Raw genomic sequence first — 19,708 nt, forward strand, 5'->3', positions numbered from 1 at the left:
AAAAAAAAAAACAAAAGTGGAGCCTAATTCTGTTCCCTGTGAGTGTGGGCTGGGCCGAGTGCGCTGTTTCTTACAAACAAAATATTGTGTCCAACACTCTGAGACTCGGTCACAAAAGTCACCGTGGCCTCCCTGCTCTCTCTCAGATCACTCACTCTGGAGGAAGCCAGCTGCCGTGTTTCGAGAACACCCAAGGAGCCCAGGTGGCGAGGAACTAAAGCCTCCAGCCGAGAGCCATGTGGGCGGGGCTTCTCCAGTCATCACGATTCCGTTTTGAGAGGCGCTCTCTCTGCCTGCCGTGTGGACAATGGACGAAACGGCAGAGGTGAACGTACGCCCCCTTGGGAAGCAGCCACTGCCGTCATCCACGTAAGCACTGATGGTGGCCTGGATTCGGGTGGTGACAGGGGAGATGGAGAGAAGTGGGCAGGTTAACAGAGTTGCTGAAGAAGTAAAACAAACAGAATTTGAGGGAAGAAGCGACTCAGGTAACTTCATCCACGTGGGAGCTGAGGACTGAACCGGCGGTGCAGGGTGGGGAGAAGGTGACGTGACAGGTTTGGCTGTGGCCACATTGAGTCCATGCCCCCCAAATGTCCAAAGGCCTCCATAAATATAGCTACTTGTATGATAAGAGTAGACGAGGGGCGCCTGGGCGGCTCGGTCGGTGGAGCGGCCGACCTCGGCTCAGGTCACAGTCTCACCGGTTTGTGAGTTTGAACCCTGCATCAGGCTCTGTGCCGACACAGCGCGGAGCCTGCCTCTGATTCTCTGTCCCCGCCCCCCCCCCCCGCACCTCCCCTGCTTGTGCTCTCTCTCTCTCTCTCTCAAAAACTAAACATTACAAAAATAATCAGAGTAGCAGACGCGGAGAAATCCTAGGGTACACCAATGGCTGGAATAAGCAAATTTCAACTTGTTATGTATTTATTGTTATTTGTTGTTTATTCCATAAAGTTTTATTCCTTGCGTTTGCACCAATCAAGCGCGAATCAAGTGTCCTGGGGCAGCACCCCTCCAAACACTCCTCTGCAAGCAGCTGGCAAAAGGGGAGAGAGAGAACAAGGTTCCATGGCAAGTTTGTAGCGTGGATCTGGCCCTGAAGTGACTTCCGTCGCTTAACCAGATCAGTCACAGGGCCATTGGCCATGATCATCTTACCTCCCATTGGCCAGGCCAATCACGTGGCCACACCTAACTGCAAGGGGTACTGGGAAGTGTAGTCCAGCCATGTGCCCAGGAGGAAGTAGGAAACCCTGATGGAAAATGAGCCAGTCCTTGCCAGGGTCTTATTATTGTCCCCATCATTTCTGTTATTATTTGCACTTATCGTCTGCAGAAATGACGCTTGATGGTCACCCATATTTCAGGACCCGAGGAGGGTGAGAGGTGCTGCCTGGTATGTCTGGAAGGCTTCCTGAAAGAGGAGGTATGGATGATGTGGCTTTGAAGAAGACAGAAGCCAAAGATCTGAGAAGGGGGAGAAGAATAAGAATCTGGCGTGACATCAGGGAAGTCGTTCCTTCGTTCCTGGCCGCGCGGAGCCTGGTGGGCCAGGGTGAGTGCCAAGGGGACCAAAGGGACCGAAGTGCCTGATTTGTGTTCAGAGTCTCCTGGTTGCTTGAGGAAGCAGATTGCCAGATAAGATACAGGACACCCAGTTAAACCAGAATATCAGATAAACAACGCATGATTTTTATTTATTTATTTATTTTTCAACGTTTTTTATTTATTTTTGGGACAGAGAGAGACAGAGCATGAACGGGGAGGGGCAGAGAGAGAGGGAGACACAGCATCGGAAACAGGCTCCAGACTCCGAGCCATCAGCCCAGAGCCTGACGTGGGGCTCGAACTCACGGACCGCGAGATCGTGACCTGGCTGAAGTCGGACGCTTAACCGACTGCGCCACCCAGGCGCCCCACAACGCATGATTTTTTTTAAGCCTAAGTATATCCCAAATACGGCAATGGGACGTACTTATGCTAAACTATTACTGTCCTTCTGGAATTCAAATTTAACGAGGCATCCTGGAGTTTTATTTGCGGGGAGGACAGAATGTAGGAGAGGTCAGGTGCTGGTGACTGATGGTCATGGATGTGACATGGGCCCGATGTGCAGGCCATATGCCCGGAGGACTTTGACGTCTGCCCTGAGAGGGGTAGCCCTGGGAGGCTGTGAGTGTAGGAGGGACAGGCCCTGACTTGGGTAAGGGGCCCTCAGACCCAACCCCGGGACTTGGCAGCCACCTGCCCCCATGGATTTCCCCAGCCTAGGGCCTTTCCCCTTCAGCAGGGCTGACATTTGGGGCCAGATCATTTTTTTTTTTTTAAGTTTTTATTTAAATTTCACTTAGTTAACATACAGTGTGATATGAGTTTCAGGTGCACAGGATAGTGATTCCACACTCTTGTACATCACCCAGTGCTCATCACGACAAGTGCACTCCTTTGTCCCCATCACCTATCTCACCCATCCCCCCACCCCTACCCCGTGGTAATCAGCAGTTTGTTGTCTGTAGTTAAGAGTCTGTTGGGGCCAGATTTTCTTGATTGTGGGGGCAACCCCGTTCACTAGGGATGTTGAGCCGCATTCCTGACCCCCGCCCACTCAACGCTGCCGGGAGCACTCGTAGTCATGACAACCACAAATGCCCCCAGACCTCGCCCAGTGTCCCCTGGGGGCAGAGCCACGCTGGGTGAGACTCACTGGGTTAGGGGATTCCATTGACCTCCAGGAGACTCTGCATCCCATAATCATCTGACCTACTGAGGTCCTGGGATACCGCACACATTTATACGCACGCATCAAGGGGCACCTGGGTGGCTCAAGGGACACCTGGGTGGCTCAGTCGGTTAAAGCGTCCAACACTTGGTTTCAGCTCAGGTCATGATCTCATGGTTCGTGGGTTCGAGCCCCGCATTGGGCTCTGTGCTGACGGTGAGGAGCGTGCTTGGGACTCTGTCTCCCTCTCTCTCTGCTCCTCCCCTGCTCTCTCTCTCTCTCTTTCTCTGTCAATAAATAAATAAATTAATAAGTAAACATTTAAATACACACAACAAGCGGGAGGGAGAGAGGGGGTAACTCACAAACACTGGAGGGGTCACCCCGATTTGCACCGCCTGACCCATCGGGGATTTATTCTGGTGTCCAGTGTGAGCTACGGATGAAACTCAATTTTACGCCCAAATGGTGAACGCAAGGTTTCTCCCCCTTGGCACTGTGGACCGTTGGGGCTGGGTCATCCTCTGGGGCCCCCCTTCCCCCCCGCCATGCTCGGAGTAGCCCCTGTTCCCCTCCTTGGGGACAGCCCTTACGACTGCTGGTTGCCCAGAGGGCTGAACCACCCCAGCCGCGGACCCCAGGTCTAGGCACTCTAAGAGCCCAGCAAGGAAATGGGTCTGGGGCGCCAACCGGGGCGGGGACGACTGCCGAGTCTTGTCCCTTCCCCTGGTCTTCTGGCCATCGGGAGAAAGCGATACCTAAGTGGCTGCGGTGTGAGAAGGAGGTTCAGGCATGTCCCCCCCCCCATCCACCGTGACTCATCTGAAGCCTGTCTTATGAGACAAAGAAAGGGCTGCTCATACCGTCCAATAAAACTTTTAATATTTAGAAGTTTGGGCGCTTAATTCTGGCACTCCTGGCTCACAGGTAACGCTGCCCCCTCCAGCGGCTGGCAGCCGGCGGTATCCACGGGCGCACCGGTGACGATGATGGGAACCTTGGCCTTCACACAGGTCAGGGACCACGGCAGATGGACCGTGCTGACCAGCTCATAGCGGGTGCTCATGATCTCGCCGCCCCGGGTGCTGCTGCTCACGGACAGCAGCTGCGGGAGGTTGAGGGTGCTGACGATCTTGGTGGTGTCGAAGGGCGCGATCTGGGTGTTGGCCTCCTGCCGGAGCAGCTCACTGCTGTCCTCCCGCGACCGCCGCTCCGCCTTGGGGGTGAAGCCCTCGTACCGCACGTGGGCGTAGAGGGCGAAGACGACCGTCTTGATGCGCTTGCCGGTGTGGTTGCCGATCTCCGTGGTGAAGACAATTCCCTCCCCCGGTGCGAAGGTGTTCTTTTCCATCTGGATCTGAAGGCGGATGGTACCCTGGATGCAGCAATTGTACGAGACTTTCTTCTCAGCCTCCACGAACAGAGGGTTCTGGAATTGGGGAGGATGGGCAACCGTGAGGGGTCACGGCCACGGGATCCGCTCGCCTGCCTAACGTTCCTCCACCATAGCTCCTGCAAGCCTGGAACCGCTGGGACTCTCCTAACTAGGAGGCCCCGAGGTAGGATCTGGAGCCTTGGGGATTTAGCAGCCAAAAGCCTGGCATCGCCTCCCAGCTTCCTTTACTCAATTCCCTTTGCCTTTCTATCAGTTTCCTCCTCTGCAAAAGAAGCCTTTGAAATCCACAAGACCCTGGTTTACCCCCACCTCCATTGCTTACTTGCTGTGTGACCCTGAGTAAGTGGCTTGACTTCTCTGGACCTTGGATTCTTTCTTTCTTTCTTCCTTCTCTCTTTTTTAATGTTTATTTATTTTTGAGAGGGAGAGAAGACAGAGCATGAGCAGGGGAGGAGCAGAGAGAGAGGGAGACACAGATTCGGAAGCAGGCTCCAGGCTCTGAGCCGTCAGCACAGAGCCTGACGCGGGGCTCGAACCCATGAACTGTGAGAGCATGACCTGAGCTGAAGTCGGACACTTAACCGACTGAGCCACCCAGGAGCCCCACTTCGTTTCTTCTCTTAATGTTTATTTTTGAGAGAGAGAGAGAGAGCACGCCCATGTGAGCAGGGGAGGGGCAGACAGAGAGGGGGACAGAGGATCCCAAGCAGTCTCCGTGCTGACTGCAGAGAGCCCGATGTGGGGCTTGAAGTTTCAAACCGTGAGATCATGACCTGAGCTGAGGCGGGTGCTCAACCACCTGAGCCACCCAGTCGCCCCTGGTCATTGGATTTCTAGACCACAGGAAATGTCTTGCCAGAGACCTAGGGTTTACCCAAGTAGTTCAGACTTTAGGAGAAAATATTCCGGGCTCTGAATCACGAAAAGAAAACTGTAGAGTTGAAATTATGTAACGTGTTTCAATAAATGCCTCGAAAGGCGGCCGTTCTATCAACTTAGCTGCTGGGTTGCAGATAAAGTCACACATTATATTTACTGCGTGGCTTGGGTGACGTTTTACTTTTTATTTGTGAACAATATTCTAAAGGATTCAACGTGATGTGGGGTGGGCTTAGAATAATCGCTCTCCACTTTTGCTGGCTTCCGGTATCTTCTTGCAGAGGAACTTGATACTTTTACAAGTGTGTGTGTGTGTGTGTGTGTGTGTGTGTGTGTGTGTGTGTTCCCCTTCAGCATACCAAACAGAGAGAGAGGAAAAAAATCGTGCAAAAAATACTTGCAAACGCCCCTCCCACTCCCCATTAGTGACATCGAGTTGGTCGCTTGAAGCTGGCTCTGATGGGAGTATTTTCACCAGGGAAGTTGGTAAACATTACACATCAGGGCTGCCCCCCTGGTCGCCCCGCTGCCACGTTCCCACAGACCTGCTTCATCAGCGTTTACAAATTCTCCTGATTTGTTCCAGATCGCTGCTCATTTAAGGAATAAAATACCAGGGGGCGCTTGGGTGGCTCAGTCGGTTGAGCACCTGACCCTTGATTTCGGCTCAGGTCACGATTTCACGGTTTGTGGGTTCGTGCCCCGTGTTGGGCTCTGTGCTGAGTGTGGGGCCTGCTTGGAACACTCTCTCTCTCTCTCTCTCTCTCTCTCTCCTGCTTGAGTACACACTCTTTCTCTCTCAAAATAAATTAACAAACTTAAAAAAAAATTTTTTTTTAACGTTTATTCATTTTTGAGAGACAGGGAGAGACAGAGCATGAGCGGGGGAGGGGCAGAGAGAGAGGGAGACACAGAATTGGAAACAGGCTCCAGGCTCTGAGCCGTCAGCACAGAGCCCGACACGGGGCTCAAACTCACGGACCGCGAGATCATGACCTGAGCCGAAGTCGGCCGCTTAACCGACTGAGCCCCCCAAGCGCCCCTAAATTAACAAACTTAAATAATAAAAAATTTAAAAATATATCAGTGTCGCACAACTATGTGAATGTATTTGATACCAATGGTTAAGTGGTAAATTTTACGTATATTTTACCACAATTTAAAACAAAAAAAATAGGGGTGCCCGGGTGGCTCCGTCGGTTAAGTGTGCGACTCTTGATTTTGGCTTGGGTCCTGATCTCATGGTTCCTGAGTTCGGGCCCCGCATCGGGCTCCACACTGACAGTGTCTCTCTCAAGGTAAACAAATAAACTCCGATAAATAAAATAACAAATAAAACCAAGCTCTAGTTGACGCCCCCATGGGCCCCTCCCCAATGCCATCCTCCCATCCCTGGCCCTCTTCATCCTGAAATGGGGGGTTTATCATATCAGCGGATATTTACTTATTTATTTATCTTAAATTTTTTTAAACATTTATTCATTTTTTTTTTTAATTTTTAACGTTTACTTGTTTTTGAGACAGAGAGAGACAGAGCATGAACGGGGGAGGGTCAGAGAGAGAGGGAGACACAGAATCTGAAGCAGGCTCGAGGCTCTGAGCTGTCAGCACAGAGCCCGATGCGGGGCTCGAACCCACGAACCGTGAGATCGTGACCTGAGCCGAAGTCGGACGCCCAACCGACCGAGCCACCCAGGGGCCCCTATCTTAATTTTCTAAAACATTTATTCATTTTTGAGAGAGAGAGAGTGTGAATGGGGGAAGGGCAGAGAGAGAAAGCGCTGAAGTCGGGTGCTTAACCGACCAAGCTACCCAGGCACCCCATATCTGCAGATTAAAAAAAAACTCAGACACAGAACACCCCACAAAGCAAATATGCAACTGTGAATTAATATCAAGTCAACTCGCTTGTAACCTCCCTCCAAGAAGAAGAAGGAATTTGCTAGTTTTTTCCCCAAAGTCCCTCACACTTGCCCAGGCGGCAACCCCACCTGCAAAAGGCAATATCCTGAATTTCACGGTGATCAGTTTGTTGTACCTACACATTTGTTCTCCTACGACATACACAGAGGGACCTACGCCAGATTATTGTCTCAGAAAAAAGTGTGTAAAGAATCACATAGCGGGGCGCCTGGGCAGTTCAACTGGTTAAGTGTCCAGCTCTTGGTTTCAGCCCAGGTCATGAGTTCACGGTTCATGAGTTCAAAGCCCGCACTGGGCTCTGCGCTGAGAGCACACAGCCTGCTTGGGATTCTCTCCCTCCCTCTCCCCTGCGTTCTCTCTCTCTCTCTCTCTCTCTCTCTCTCTGTCTCAAAAATAAATAAATAAACTTAAAAAGTATTTTTTTTAGAAAGAATAATGTAACAAGCACAAGTGTGTCTTCTAACCAGTGGAAGAAAGGAAACGTTACTGATTTGACTGAAATTGGGTGACTTTTGGGTGTTTTGCCCCATTTTCCTCTCTCCTTTTCCAGGCTGGCATCTCTCATTTTCGTATGAAAATACCCAGCATACCCAGCACGGGGCTTGAACTCACAACCCTGAAATCAAGACCTGAGCTGATAGCCAGAGTCAGATGCTCAACCAACCGAGCCACCCAGGTGCCCCTCATGTCAACTTTCATATCACGTAGAAATGCATCTGCTCGTGGGAGAAGTATACAATCCTGTTTTACATATCTTAGTGCTTTAAATAAATCAAGCTGTCCACGTTCTCCAGCAACTGGCTTTTCTAGCTCAGCATTCGGGGCTCGAGATACATTTGTATCAACACACCTGTTGTTCTGGTTTGTTTTCACCATGGCCACTGAGCGTGTCGCAAAATAGTTTATAGTTTATTTCTTCAGGCAGCCCCCCTCTACAAGATGGATGTTTACATAGTTTCTATGTGTTAGGTGTCAGAAAAGGGCTAGAAGGAACATCCAGACATCCAGACGACCTTTCTTCTTGGACTTAACACAGGAGAGTTGCTCTCCGCCACCAGCTGGCAAACGTTTTCCATAAAGAAACTGGTGACAAATATTTTAGGCTTTGTGGGCCACGTACAGTACCTGTCATATATACTTTCTTCTTCTTCTTTTTTTTTTTTTAATTTTTTTTTTCAACGTTTATTTATTTTTGGGACAGAGAGAGACAGAGCATGAACGGGCGAGGGGCACAGAGAGAGGGAGACACAGAATCGGAAACAGGCTCCAGGCTCTGAGCCATCAGCCCAGAGCCCGACGCAGGGCTCGAACTCACGGACCGTGAGATCGTGACCTGGCTGAAGTCGGACGCCTAACCGACTGCGCCACCCAGGCGCCCCCTTCTTTTGTTTTTTAAACCATAACTCATGGTCAAATCGTAGATTTCAGGGGCGCCTGGCTGGCTCCTTTGGAAGAGCGTGTCACAAACACATAGATTTTAATATCGTGACAGAGAATACAACCTGTGTTTGCATCTACGTCTAGGTCTGTGAAAGAGACATCGTGTCATGAACTAATACTTACCCATGACACATGCCTGCTGGTACTTTCTGTTTTACTATATTCTACTTACTGTATTCGTTTAAAAATGTTCGTCACAGGGGCGCCTGGGGGGCTCAGGTCGTGATCTCTCGGTTCATGAATTCGAGCCCCGTGTCGGGCTCTGTGCCGACAGCTCAGAACCTGGAGCCTGCTTCGGATTCTGTGTCTCCCTCTCTCTCTGCCCCTCCCCCGCTCACCCTCTGTCTCTCTCTCTCAAAAATAAATGAAAATGTTAAAAAAATATATTTTTTCAAAAATATATTCATCGCAACCTTCTGAATTCATTTTCCCATTATGCTTAGTGGACTTACTTTATTCTATTATTTTGCTTCATATAAAAACAAAATTTAGGGGCGCCTGGGTGGCGCAGTCGGTTGAGCGTCCGACTTCAGCCAGGTCACGATCTCGCGGTCTGTGAGTTCGAGCCCCGCGTCAGGCTCTGGGCTGATGGCTCAGAGCCTGGAGCCTGTTTCCAATTCTGTGACTCCCTCTCTCTCTGCCCCTCCCCCGTTCATGCTCTGTCTCTCTCTGTCTCAAAAATAAATAAACGTTAAAAAAAAATTAATTGGGGCGCCTGGTTGGCTCAGTCAGTTGAGCGACCGACTTTGGCTCAGGTCATGATCTCACGGTTTGTGAGTTCGAGCCCAGCGTCGGGCTCTGTGCTGACAGCTCAGAGCCTGGAGCCTGTTTCGGATTCTGTGTCTCCCTCTCTCTCTGACCCTCCCCAACTCGTGCTCTGTCTCTCTCCGCCTCAGAAATAAATAAACATAAAAAAAAATTAATCGCCACCCACCAACCATATTTTCTTCATTTCCGATTCTACTCATTTTATTCTCTGTTGTTTTCTTCTATTTAAAACACACACACACACACACACACACACACACACACACACACACACACACAATGTTTGCAACCCCCCAAATTGGCTTTTTTCTAATACTTTCCATTTTGGCCTTATGTATTCTTGCATTTTATACAAATGAACTGGCATCCCATTAAATTGATTTTCCAACCCATGAATGGGCGTGGTCTGAGGCTTGGAAAACACCGGTCCGGATAGGATTGCTTTCCCTTGGAGACCTAGGGCTGACCCCTGACCCCAGGTGACCTCACCTCTACCCTCAGCCTCTGACCCCCTGCCTCCTCCTCCCTCTCCCGCCTCCCTCTCCTCCAGGAGGCTAATTGCAGGCAGTTTTATTCTAAATCCCTCCAGTCATTCATTCGAAAATTCCTCGCATGCGTTAGAACCCTGCAGGTGTTAAGGAAGTGGCTGCCCTAACTCAAGGCCAAGCCTGTACCTCTGGCCTGTGGCTGAGAGAGGGGCCAAGAAGTACCAACGATGGCCCAGTGGCCTCCCACGCTAGGTCAGGCAGGGTGGCCAAAGCCCTCTGATACCCAATAATGTTGAGGGTACAAGCCCCACATTGGATTTCCCGGATCTGGGAGTGTCTTAGAGCCCCGCATTCCTTTGCCATAGGTGAGCCTCTGGGGGTGGGGGGTGGGGGGATTCATCCAACCAGTATTTGTTTGCATCGATTTAGTGCCAAGTTCAAGGAAAACCCATAGCAGTTAAGACAAGCCTAGTCCCAGGGCGCCTGGCTGGCTCAGCCAGAGGAGCGTGTGCCTCTCGATCTTGGGATTGTGGGTCCGAGCCCCAGGTTGGGTGTAGAGATTACTTAAATTAAAAAAAAAAAAAAAAACAAACACTTAAAAAACCTAAAAAAGAAGTAAGACCAGCCCAGTCCCTGCTCTGGTGGAGGCGGCGGGGGGGTGGGGGGCATGAGCGCATAACAGGCACATTGAAAATGAACCAGGTCATTTCCGATGAGGCTGTGGTGGGATGCAAAATGGCCGGGGGGGTGGGCAGGAGTGAAGGAGAGGTGGGTGGGGGCTCGCTTAGAGTCAGTGGTTAGGAAATGTCTCTGGGACAAGTTCCTTTTCCAAACGGTACTGACTCCTGGAAAGAGGCAACGGGGTCCCATCTTTCAAGACTCTTAAAGGTACAAAGAGTGGAGAGGAGGTGAAGAGATCAGAGCCCTCGAGCCTGGCTAAAGGGAACGGGAAAACAGGGCAGCCACTGTGGAAAAACAGGCTGGCGGTTCCTCAAATGTTAAACAGACTCGTCATCTGACCCAGCAATGCCCCTCGAGGTATCAGGCCAAGAGAAACATGCAAAACTTTGTACGACCTGTGCAGTACCTTGACTCTATGCAGCCGAGAAGTGGAGGAAGACAACCCAAGTATCCATTAGTGCAGGAATGGATACACAAAATCGGGTCCCATCTGTGCCCTGGAATATTACTCAGCCATAAAAAAGGATACATCACAGACGGAGCCCGCACAAAGGCGAGCGGGTGGGAGATAGCTGACACACAAAGGCTCCGGACCCTACGATTCCATTTTCATGGAATGTCCAGCACTGGCAAACCCAGGGAGAGAGGAAGCGGATCGATTAGTGGTTGCCAGGGGCTGGGGGAGGGGATGTGGGGAGTTTGAGGGGTGACAGCTAAGGGATGTAAGATTTCATTCTGGGGTGACTAGAACGTGCTAAAATCGACAGAGGGGCCGGCTGCACAACTCTGTGAACACACTAAAAGTCATTGAATTTGCGCACTGGAGGAGGGCGATTATAAAGTATGTGAAGTATATCTCAATAAAGCTGTTTTTTTTTTTTTTTTTTAAGTGGAAGGGGAAAATCTCTGCCCCTCCCCCCTGCCCAGCTCCCCTCCCAGGGGGGCAGTGGCTGTTTTGTCAGTTTCTCTGGCCTCCTTCCGGAGAGTCGTTTGCTACACCTGCAAGGAAGTGTATTTCACGCTCTCACCACCGGGCTGCCGCGGGGCTCGGGGTTCTGAGCTGCGCAGCGCTCACGCCACCCCGGGACTGACGCGTCCTTGTCCGGTCTTTGTTTCTCTTTAACTTTTCCGTAGAGTATACCTTGGACAGCACCCTGCCGGTTTCATTCTCCTAGCAATGAGCATTTAGGCTGATTCCAATTTTTTTTCTTTTTTTTTTTTTTGCCACCAAAACATTGCTGTAGGAGGTCACGTCACGCGTGAAAGAATATCAGTAGGAGAAATTTCTAGAAGGGCAGTGGCTGGGACAAAGTGCATGTTCACTTTCCTTTGGATAGATGCAGCTCAAGTGCCCTCTGTTGGGGTTGCGACAGTTTATTCAGTGACTACGTGGCCTCGGAGCAGAGATCCGAGGGATGAGGAGGAAGGAGAGGAAGACCATATCATAGTGTTCCAGGCGGAAGGCACAGCCCGTGCAAAGGCCCTGGGGCAGGCCCAGGCCTGGAGTGTGGGCCAAACATTGAGGAGGCCCATTTGGCTGGAGCAGAGGGAGCAAAGGGGAGGGAGGGCAGAGGGGAGGGCAGGGTGGGGATGGGGCAGGTCACTCAGGGCCTTGTGGGCAGCGGGGACTTTGGCCTTTACCCTGAATGAGATGGGACACGGGGAGGGCCGTGGGCAGAGGAAGGTCATCACCTGACTGCCTCTGGCTGCTCTGAGGGCAGACTGGGGTCAAGAATCTGTCTGTACCTGGTTGAGCCCCATCACTGCTCACTGCACCAGAGAGGTAACCTCTGCCCCAGTGCCCCAGCTCCTGCCCTCACCCTGCCGCCTCTTGTCTATCCTCCCCAAAGCAGCTGAAGGGAATGAAATGATGACCCCCTGCCCACCAGGGCTCCCACCTCCATCAGAGGTGGGCCTTGTGCCCCAGGGCCTTTGCACGGACTGCTCCCTCTGCCCAGAACCCTCTACCCCAGATGTCCACATGGCTTTCCCCCTCTTCTCTTTCAATTCTCTGCTAAAATGTCACCTCCTCAAAAAGGCCTCCCTTGACCAGTCTGGTTAAGACAGTACTGAGTAGTCAGAAAAACGCAGTATTTTCATATCCTCAAAACGCATGTGTGATAAATAACTCCCTTTGCTGCTATGATCTTGATTTTAGATCTTCCCACTTACTGGGCACCTCCTGGGTGTGCAGACTTTATGCTGAACACTCTGCAGTCTTCATAGGCACCCGTCAAGGGAAGTAGTTTTGTTCTTCTCATTGCGCAGATCAGGACAGTCAAGTCAAGGCTCCGGGAGCCGGGGTATTTTGTTTTGTTTTGTTTTTTAATATTTATTTTTGAGAGAGAGAGAGGGACAGACAGAGAGCGAGTGGGGGAGGGGTGGGGAGAGAGAGAGAGAGAGAGAGAGAGAGAGAGAGAGAATCCTAAGCAGGCTCTGTTCTGTCAGTGCAGAGCCCAAGGCGGAGCCTGAACTCACAAACATGCGAGAGATCGTGACCTTCACCTGCGCTGAAATCAAGAGTCAGCTGCTCAACCGATCCTCCCCCCCCCCCCCCCGGGGGGCCCCCTGGGAGGTGTTAATTGCCCAAGGCCACCCAGCTAATAGCATATCTGCCAACGGAATCACAGGCTGGGTCTGACCCAGCACCGACATTTCCAAAGGGAAGGCCAGAGGAGGGCCATAGTTCGCTCAGGGCTGACACAGGGGGCAGATGGTCAAGCGGCCTTGAGCTCAGGCCTGATCATCCCAGGGCTGGTCCACCCCTCCAAGCATCTACCCTTCCTGAGACCCTCCAGGACCATCGCAAGAGGTTGGCTGGGCTCCAGGTGATTCTTGTCACACACATAATAATACTGGAGTTGGAGGCTGGGACAAGATTCTGGGACACATCCTCCAACCTGCGCCGGGCACTGTGGGAAGTTCGGGATTTACATGAAACATGAAATGGAGGTGGGGGGAGGGTGGGCTCTGGGATTCCTACCTGGATCTCGAAAACTAAAATGCCAGCCATCTGAGCCACTATGATCTGATAGGAGTCCCCAGGGAAGTTACTTGGCCCAACGTCACTCCACCCACCTTGACTTCTACCTTGACTTCTCTGCACCAGGCCCTCCAGGAACCATCTAGAAAACCTCCTTTGCTTAGCCAGACCAACATCACATGGCCTTTCCTTTGCCAGGGCCAGAGGCCACCCCCTTCCATGCCTCTTTTTGTGGGGGCACCATCTCTGCTGTCTGAGGGCTCAAAGACCCTGGAGAGTCACCGAGCATCCAGGCACCTTTTTCACCCGTGGGTCACAGGGAGGTCTCTGCTTAGTCTTGACTTGTTGCAGGGTCAAGGGCATTGGGGACCACTCATTCTCTGTAGGGGGCGTCCAGGGCACTGGGGGGTATTGAACAGCTGCCCTGGCCCTACCTACTCAATGCCAGTAGCTCCCCTCCCCCCAGCTGTGACAGCCACAAATGTCCCTGGACACCACCCAGTGCCCCCTGGGGAGGCAGAATTGTCCGGGCTGAGAGCCCCAGCCTTGCGCCTGCCCTGGTTTCTGATTCACCTTTTGTGAACTTGGCCTGGGGAACCATCCGTGCCTTTTCCTTCTTCCTGGTGGGGGCCACCTCTGTCCCCTGCCTTCCCACCTCCCCCTGCCTCCCGTGAGCTTTGAGGACAGGTCCGACCCCTGCTCCTCTCCTATCACTACCTGCAGTGCGTTTTCTTCATGGAAGTCTGAAGTCCCTTGAATCAACAAGTACATTCTCTTCTTTGCTAGAACGTGCTCCCGACCCATGCAGGAGGCTTGCACGAAGTAGGAGACGTGGCCAATTTTGCTGGCGAAGGTAGAAGGAAGCCTGGGAGGTAAGTTGAAATGGAAGTCAAAGGTGTGGCTGCCTGCACTTAACCAATGATCTGAAAGCAAAACACACCAATGCCATCAGAAGGTTCTAGAATCTTTTTTTTTTCTTCCCCCCACTTTTTATTTATTATTTTGGCAAGGGCTTTGTTCTGGGCCTGGCCCGCCCATCCCTGAGCTAGGCTGAGCTCTGTGCTTTTAGGGCTCTGCATGGTCTACAGATCTCAGGCCTAGGCCTCAGCCGGGCTGGAGGGGGATGGCCCCGGGCGGGTGAGGTGGCTGGGGTGGTCACCCCAAGCTACCCACGGGGATGTGCTCACCGCTACTCTGGATCTGCAAAATTGGAGGTCCTGCCTTCAGACACGCATTCATTCGTTCAACAAACACGCTTGGGCTCATGCTTTGGGGGGGGGGGGGGGGGGAATGCTGGGCAAACAGAAAGGCGGGCCCCCCCCCCCGGGGGGGGCCTGGGTGGGGACTGTTTGCTTGCAAAAAGTAACACTTATGACGCCTTCCTGTGTGCCCCACGCTAGTCTAAGCCCTTCGTATACCATTAGGTCACTAAGTCCCCAAAACAATCTTTTTCCAGATAGGTTAACTGAGACACGGAGAGGCAACACGGCTGCTGGCCAGTAAGGCCTGGCATGGGGCCGTTCCTGCCCCAGAACCTTCTTTTTCCTTTTTTTAATTAAAAAAATGTTTTTAAAGTTTGTGTATTTTTTGAGAGAGAAGTAGAGTGTGAGCGGGGGAGGGGCAGAGAGAGAGAAAGAGACACAGAATCGGAAGCAGGCTCCAGGCCCTGAGCTGTCAGCACAGAGCCCGATGCGGGGCTCGAACCCACGAACCACAAGGTCGTGACCTGAACTGAAGTCGGACGCTTAACTGACTGAGCCATCCAGGCGCCCGCCCCTACCATTCCGACCCCTAGAAATCTGCACAGCTGGTGTCCCTCCCATCGCTCAGTAGTCACCTCTTTGAAGGGACCTCCGTGACCTCCCTACCTAAAACTTTTAAAATTCTAGAATGAAACTTTGTCTAGCTGAGCATTGGCCAAGAGTTGTGGAACACCCGGGAACACCCCCGTGAACACATTTTGGAAAGGACATGTAGCTCCAGGGCAGCTCAGCCTCCCTGGTGTCTGTCCAGACTTTGGATCTGAACCTCGTGGAGTCGGGGCCGAGTTATTCTTTCCCTAGAATGTCTTCCCTGCCCCTCTCTCTTTCCCGGTGACCATAGGACTCCTTATCTTTGTCTCCTCGGAGTTCACTGCTAGAGGGAGATTCATCTGTAAAATCACAAGAAAGATTTTTTTACTGGCCTCCCAAAGTGGTCATGGGGCTAAGGATAGCATTTTCCAGGGGCGCCTGGGTGGCGCAGTCGGTTAAGCGTCCGACTTCAGCCAGGTCACGATCTCGCGGTCCGTGAGTTCGAGCCCCGCGTCGGGCTCTGGGCTGATGGCTCAGAGCCTGGAGCCTGTTTCCGATTCTGTGTCTCCCTCTCTCTCTCTCTTCCCCTCCCCCGTTCATGCTCTACCTCTCTCTGTCCCCCAAAAATAAATAAACGTTGGAAAAAAAAAAAAAAGGATAGCATTTTCCAGGGGAACGACTTTGATAGTCCATTTCGAATAGCTGGGTCCTGCTCAGCTCTTCCTGTCTTGTTATTTTCGTGTTGTGAGTATCTGATGGTCATTGTTATACATAGCCTCCTTCCTGGGGAGGAACCAGGCCTCTGCCCCTGTCTGGTATCCCTGGGGGTTTGTTGATCAACTAACACATGCGTTTACCTTCCAGACCCAGCTTCCTATCATGGCTAGAGTCGGCTGCTGGCTTGGTCCTTACCCTCTACTGGGAATGTCTTCGTCTTGTGCACATAGTCGTCCTTGTTGCAAATAACATCCCTGCTATAATCACGGGATGCCCCGATTTCTTCATTCCACTCCACGTAACCCCTTCCCACGAGCTCCACCTTCACCATGGGGTTCACCAGGGTGCTGTTCAGTATGAGAACCACCTGCCCTTCTATGCTGGAGCCGGCCGGGTAGACCACATCCTTGGGCAACACTAATTCGATCGACTTCACCACAGACATGGGGGGTTGGGGTGGTGGAGGAACATCCTTGCCCCTCCCCCATGACACTGAGATCCCCGGTTCCTTTGCCGCGGTGAGGTCACCTGTCTGTGACATCATCCAGCCAGGGTTCTGGGAAGGGGCCTCCAGTGGCCGGGAGGGGAGACGAGGCTGTTGTTGGGGGGGGGGGGGGGAGGTGGGACGGCTTGGGAATTCCAAAGTCCTCACTGGTTAGGGAAATGACAACCTGACCACTTTTTCCTAGGAAATAACAAATGAATACGCAAAAACAGCCACAGACCCTAACATTCCTGCCACACTGGGAGCGCCTGTCATCGTGCCAGGAGGCCAGAGGCCTGGGTGGGAAGAGTTCTCACAACATTCCGGTAAGGTAGGCATCATGAGCTCTGCTTAGAGATGGAGAGGAACGAGGAACGAGCCCCAAGGGATTTTCTGCTCTGTCTGATGGCCCCCATGTGCGGTACGCGCGCTTCTCAGGGTTCATCCGCTGGTTAGGCTCACCCGCTTCCGTTGTCATTTTAATGGCTATTTACCCCAGTCGGAAAAAAATTATGGATATGGCCAGGGTACGAAGTCTGGTGTGTCCCGATCGAAGACGCTTAGAGTGTCGTGTGCTCCACTTTGCACGAACACCCTCTCACCCATCTGACACTTCCCTTTACACCCGTGTCTCCCCCATCGAATGGGAAAGTCCCTCCAGGGCGGGAGGAACTTTGTGCACACCCACGTCGGCTTGGCTCCAGGCCTGGTTCAGACAAGAGGGGTGTCAGTAAAAGTTTGTCGAGCGACGTAATGACCTTCAAGAATATATGATTTTGCAAAAAAGGAGACCGAGGCCTTGTGCCCCCCCTAACGGTTTTCTTGGTGCCTGATCTGCGCGTGGGCTGATGCCTAAGTGGGAGGGCCGCTGGAGCACGAGAGTTGCCACGAGAGGTCCGTTCTGCAGAGTCCGGCAGGCCTCATTCGTGGTCTTTGCTGTGTCTTGCTTTATTTTACACGATGTCTTCTGTAGACGTTGCCGTCTTGTCTCCTAAGCGGTTTGTCAGCTCTTGGAGATGCTCGGCTAAAATCAAGGTGTTCTGGGATTCCGGGGGAGACTCTTGCCCTATTCCTTGCCTGTTGACCTCATCATTCCAACCTCTCCTTCCCCGGTCACTTCTCCTCTGACTTGGCCCTTCTGCCACTCTCTTTCACTTATTAGGACCCTTGCGATGATTTGGGGCCAGCCTGCACAATCTAGAATAATCTCCCTCACCTAAAGACCTTTAATGTAATTTAATCTGCAAACTTCCTTTTGGCATGGAAGCTACCGTATTCACAGGCTCCAGGGATATCTTTGTGGGGGACACGAGTCTGTCTGCCACCTGGGGACATAACAGAAGGGACTCTGCTCACTGCCTTCCCATGCCGCTCAAGACACGAAGACCAAAGTCCTCCTGGTGGCCCTTGAGGCCCCAGGTGACATCTCTCTGACCTCATCCCCTCTGTGCCCAGCTACGCTGGCCTCTTGGCTACGCTCCCCACCCCCATTTCTAAGCCTTTTCCCGCCTCTGAGCTTGGCCGTGCCTCCTCGACCCATCTGTCCTTGGTTTCTATCTCAGATCGCAGCTCAAATGTCATCTGTTCAGAGAGGCCACCTCTCCACCTCAACCGGAATGTCCTCCCTGCCCACTCCCACATGCCTCTCCGGCCACTGTCCTGGCTTTGCTGCAAATAGAATCTGAAATGATTAGCTTGCTTTATTTATTTATTTATTTATTTGTTGCCTGTCTCTCCAGACAAGAATTTACCCGTCTGGAGACCACCAACGGGGGTCGGCCTTGCCCATTGTTGGGCCCCCCAGCTCTGAACACCGTGTCCAGGCGCTTTGTAGGTGCCCAGCATGGGTCACTGTGTGCCCGCCAAGACTGGCCAGAGCAGAGCAAGCAGGGCGGAGGGGGCAGGGCAGTCCTGCCCGCCTGGACAGCCGGAGAAGGCGGGAAAACGAGGCGGGAAAACCCAGCAAACAAGCCCTGCGGGTGGGGAGCTCCAGCAGGCCCTGACGCCAGGAAATAGAGCTTGGGGCGATCAGGCTGGCCATCGGGGTGCAGGCGGTCTCCAGAGGGGCCCCAACATCCCACTGCGGTGTTTAAACATTGATTCCGGCCTTCCTTGCCCTACTGTCAGTGAGTGCCCGTGCCCGGGGAGACGGGCTGTGGGAAAGGAATTAAAAGGTCAGGGGGTCTTTACCCGGGGTCCCTCCCTAGGGCTCCTGAGGGACGCACGTAGTTAGGGGGGCCCAGCTCCCGCCACCGGGCCGGGTTGCACACTGGGCGCGCCCAGCAGAGCGCGCAGGGCTGGGCGGGGCCGTGGCCGGCTGGGCGGAGTGGGGCTGGATCGGGGAGGGGGCGCCCCCCACCCCCTTTCTCGCTTCCCGCCACTGCAGCGGCCAATCACCAGGCAGGCACCCGCCCCTGGCGCGGCCTCCCGCGGCCCCGCAACTCCCAAACGCCGAGTTTTCGCGGGAAAAAAAATCAGAGCAGCTGGCAGCGCGGCGGGCAGTGGTGACCGTCCAGGGCGCTCCGGGTTACGGGCAGGTCGGCGCGGGGTCCGGGGCCACACACGCATCTCCATCGCCATCCCCAGCCGGGCCAGGCGCGCAAGCAGGAGAGCGGATCGGGGCGGCCGGAGAGGTGAGCCTCCGGACGGATCGGGGTGCCAGCCCGGGCCGGGGGGTGGGGGGAAGGGCTCGGTGCACCGGGCGCGGAGACTTTGGAAAACTTTCCCGAGCGGCCCGGGGGCGTGCGGCCAGCACGGGCGCACGCGTGCCCCGCGGCGTGGCTGCTGTGCACGCCGTCTCGGGCTCTTCCCCCGCCCCGCCGGCCCTCGGGAGTCGTCCTTGGCAGCCCGGGCGCTGCCCGGGGCGAGGGGAACGTCCCCAGAGCCCCGCGGGGGTCGCGCCCGCTGGGTGGGGGAGGGCCTGGTGAGCCGCAGGGGAGGATGTCAGGCTCCGCGCCTGCGCGCGGGGCGCCCCGCGATTCAATTGTCGCGCCCGAGCCCGATTTCGCGCGCCCTTAGTTCCCCGGGCGCGCCTGGGCCAATGGGGAGCGAGCGGGGCGGGGCAGCCGGGCGCGGCGGAGCCAATGAGCGAGGCGGCTCAAGTGAAGGGGGGCGGGACTTGGCGCGCGGGGCCCCTCGGCCGGTCCCGGCGGTGGGGGTGGGCGTGGGCTAGTTGGCGTGGCCCGAGCGGACGGGCGGGAGAATAAGAGAGGCTCAGAGTCCGTGGGTCGGAGTGCCGGGAGCGCGAGACTGCCCGCGGGGCCGCGGTGGGGCCGAGGTGAGTCGCGCGGCGCGCGCGGGGGCGGCCGGGACGGGGCGGCCGGTTGCCATGGCCACCCCGCACCCGGCCGACCAGACCCGAACACCAACGCCCAGGCAAAGACTCTAGAGCTCCCTCGCCCCTGGACCACGAAAAGCCCGGCACTCCGACCCAC

The 19,708-nt window shown here is 53.8% G+C and overlaps 2 protein-coding genes and 1 long non-coding RNA gene across 5 annotated transcripts in view; 2 read left to right on the plus strand and 1 right to left on the minus strand.

Moving 5' to 3' along the window:
• The first annotated feature begins 32 nt into the window (after window positions 1-32).
• LOC121021529 (uncharacterized) lies at window positions 33-16,584 on the plus strand. Its single transcript, XR_005786574.1, has 4 exons — window positions 33-369; window positions 1,371-1,558; window positions 14,067-14,152; window positions 16,480-16,584. It is a non-coding gene; the product is annotated as an uncharacterized LOC121021529 (long non-coding RNA).
• ARRDC5 (arrestin domain containing 5) overlaps window positions 3,583-19,708 on the minus strand; it is a 17,087-nt gene continuing 961 nt past the window's right edge. For 2 of the 3 annotated variants that reach the window (XM_040461953.1, XM_040461951.1), the window contains exons 2-3: window positions 13,998-14,203; window positions 3,583-4,151 (exon numbers count right to left, since the gene is read on the minus strand). In XM_040461953.1, the coding sequence (XP_040317887.1) occupies window positions 3,624-4,151; window positions 13,998-14,203 (734 nt within the window). In that variant the 3' untranslated portion in view covers window positions 3,583-3,623. Of the gene's footprint in view, window positions 4,152-13,997; window positions 14,204-15,985; window positions 18,760-19,708 lie in introns of those variants that run through there. The other variant, XM_040461950.1, reaches the window with a different exon arrangement.
• Window positions 18,747-19,708, plus strand: part of UHRF1 (ubiquitin like with PHD and ring finger domains 1) — a 35,360-nt gene continuing 34,398 nt past the window's right edge. The window contains exon 1 of the mRNA XM_040461727.1: window positions 18,747-18,907. The gene's annotated coding sequence lies outside the window, so the exon portion shown is untranslated. The remainder of the gene's footprint in view (window positions 18,908-19,708) is intronic.

The sequence above is a fragment of the Herpailurus yagouaroundi genome, unplaced genomic scaffold (assembly GCF_014898765.1).
Source record: "Herpailurus yagouaroundi ecotype Mexico unplaced genomic scaffold, PumYag 295, whole genome shotgun sequence".
Taxonomy (NCBI): Eukaryota; Metazoa; Chordata; class Mammalia; order Carnivora; family Felidae; genus Herpailurus; species Herpailurus yagouaroundi.